General features: G+C 69.2%; 1 protein-coding gene across 1 annotated transcript in view; it reads left to right on the plus strand.

Moving 5' to 3' along the window:
- CHLNCDRAFT_133833 (hypothetical protein) overlaps positions 1-538 on the plus strand; it is a gene marked incomplete at both ends in the record, with an annotated part of 1,755 nt that extends 1,217 nt beyond the window's left edge. The window contains one exon of the mRNA XM_005847516.1: positions 20-538. Within this exon, the coding sequence (XP_005847578.1) occupies positions 20-538 (519 nt within the window). The remainder of the gene's footprint in view (positions 1-19) is intronic.
- Between the last annotated feature and the right edge of the window lie 408 nt (positions 539-946).

Raw genomic sequence — 946 nt, forward strand, 5'->3', positions numbered from 1 at the left:
CCCCCCCTTTGCTCTGCAGGACTACAACCGCAGCGTGCTCAGCCGGCTGACCATCCCCAACGTCGCAGCCAACGCCGGCGCCTGGGCCACCCGGCGGGCGGCGGCGGCCGCGTCCCCCGGCGCGTCTGCTTCCTCGCCAGCACAGCAGCCCCCCCGGGCGCGCTACTTTGCGGGCAGCTGGGAGGCGCTGCCGGCGGTGCTGGAGGGGCTGGGGCTGGTGGGGAGCTATGACATGGTACTGACAGCGGAGACCATCTACTCGTTGGAAGCCATGCGCAGCCTGTACCGCTGCATCAAGGCCTGCCTGCGCCCCGGCGCCGGCGTGGCCTATGTGGCCGCCAAGAGCTACTACTTTGGTGTAGGCGGCGGCACGGCGGCCTTCCGGCAGCTGGTGGAGGCAGACGGCGTGTTTGCCTGCCGCGCCGTGGCCGTGGTGGACGATGGCGTGTCCAACAAGCGAGAGGTGCTGGAGCTGGCGCCGCAGCGGCGCCAGGGGCAGGCGCGGGACGAGCAGCGGCAGGAGCGGGCGCCGCGGTAGCGAGGCGTCGAGAGCTGTCGGGGCAAGGCTGGCATGGCAGCTGGGTAGGGTAGGCGTTTGCAGACGAGGTCCGCTGGCGCTGAACGGCGCAGCAGTGACTGGCATGCTCTGTGCCTATGTAACAGCTTGCATGCTTTGAGGTGAAGGTTTGGCACCAGGAGCTTTGGCGTCAGCCGGTCCTGGCGGGCGGCGGCGGCGGGCACCGGGGGCGGCAGCGGGTGAGCAGCGCCGACCGCCTCCCCCTGCTTACGGTTTGATGATGCCGAGGTGGCAGGCTGCTGTTGCAAGCCACTCAGAAGGCTCCTCCTGGCTCTCCGGCAAGCATGCTCATCACATCAGTAGGCGCTACCGGCGGCACCCGGCCACCCATGAATTGCAGCAATGAGCAGAACGGTCATCAGCTGCGCT

Source organism: Chlorella variabilis (assembly GCF_000147415.1).
Source record: "Chlorella variabilis unplaced genomic scaffold CHLNCscaffold_10, whole genome shotgun sequence".
Classification (NCBI taxonomy): domain Eukaryota; kingdom Viridiplantae; phylum Chlorophyta; class Trebouxiophyceae; order Chlorellales; family Chlorellaceae; genus Chlorella; species Chlorella variabilis.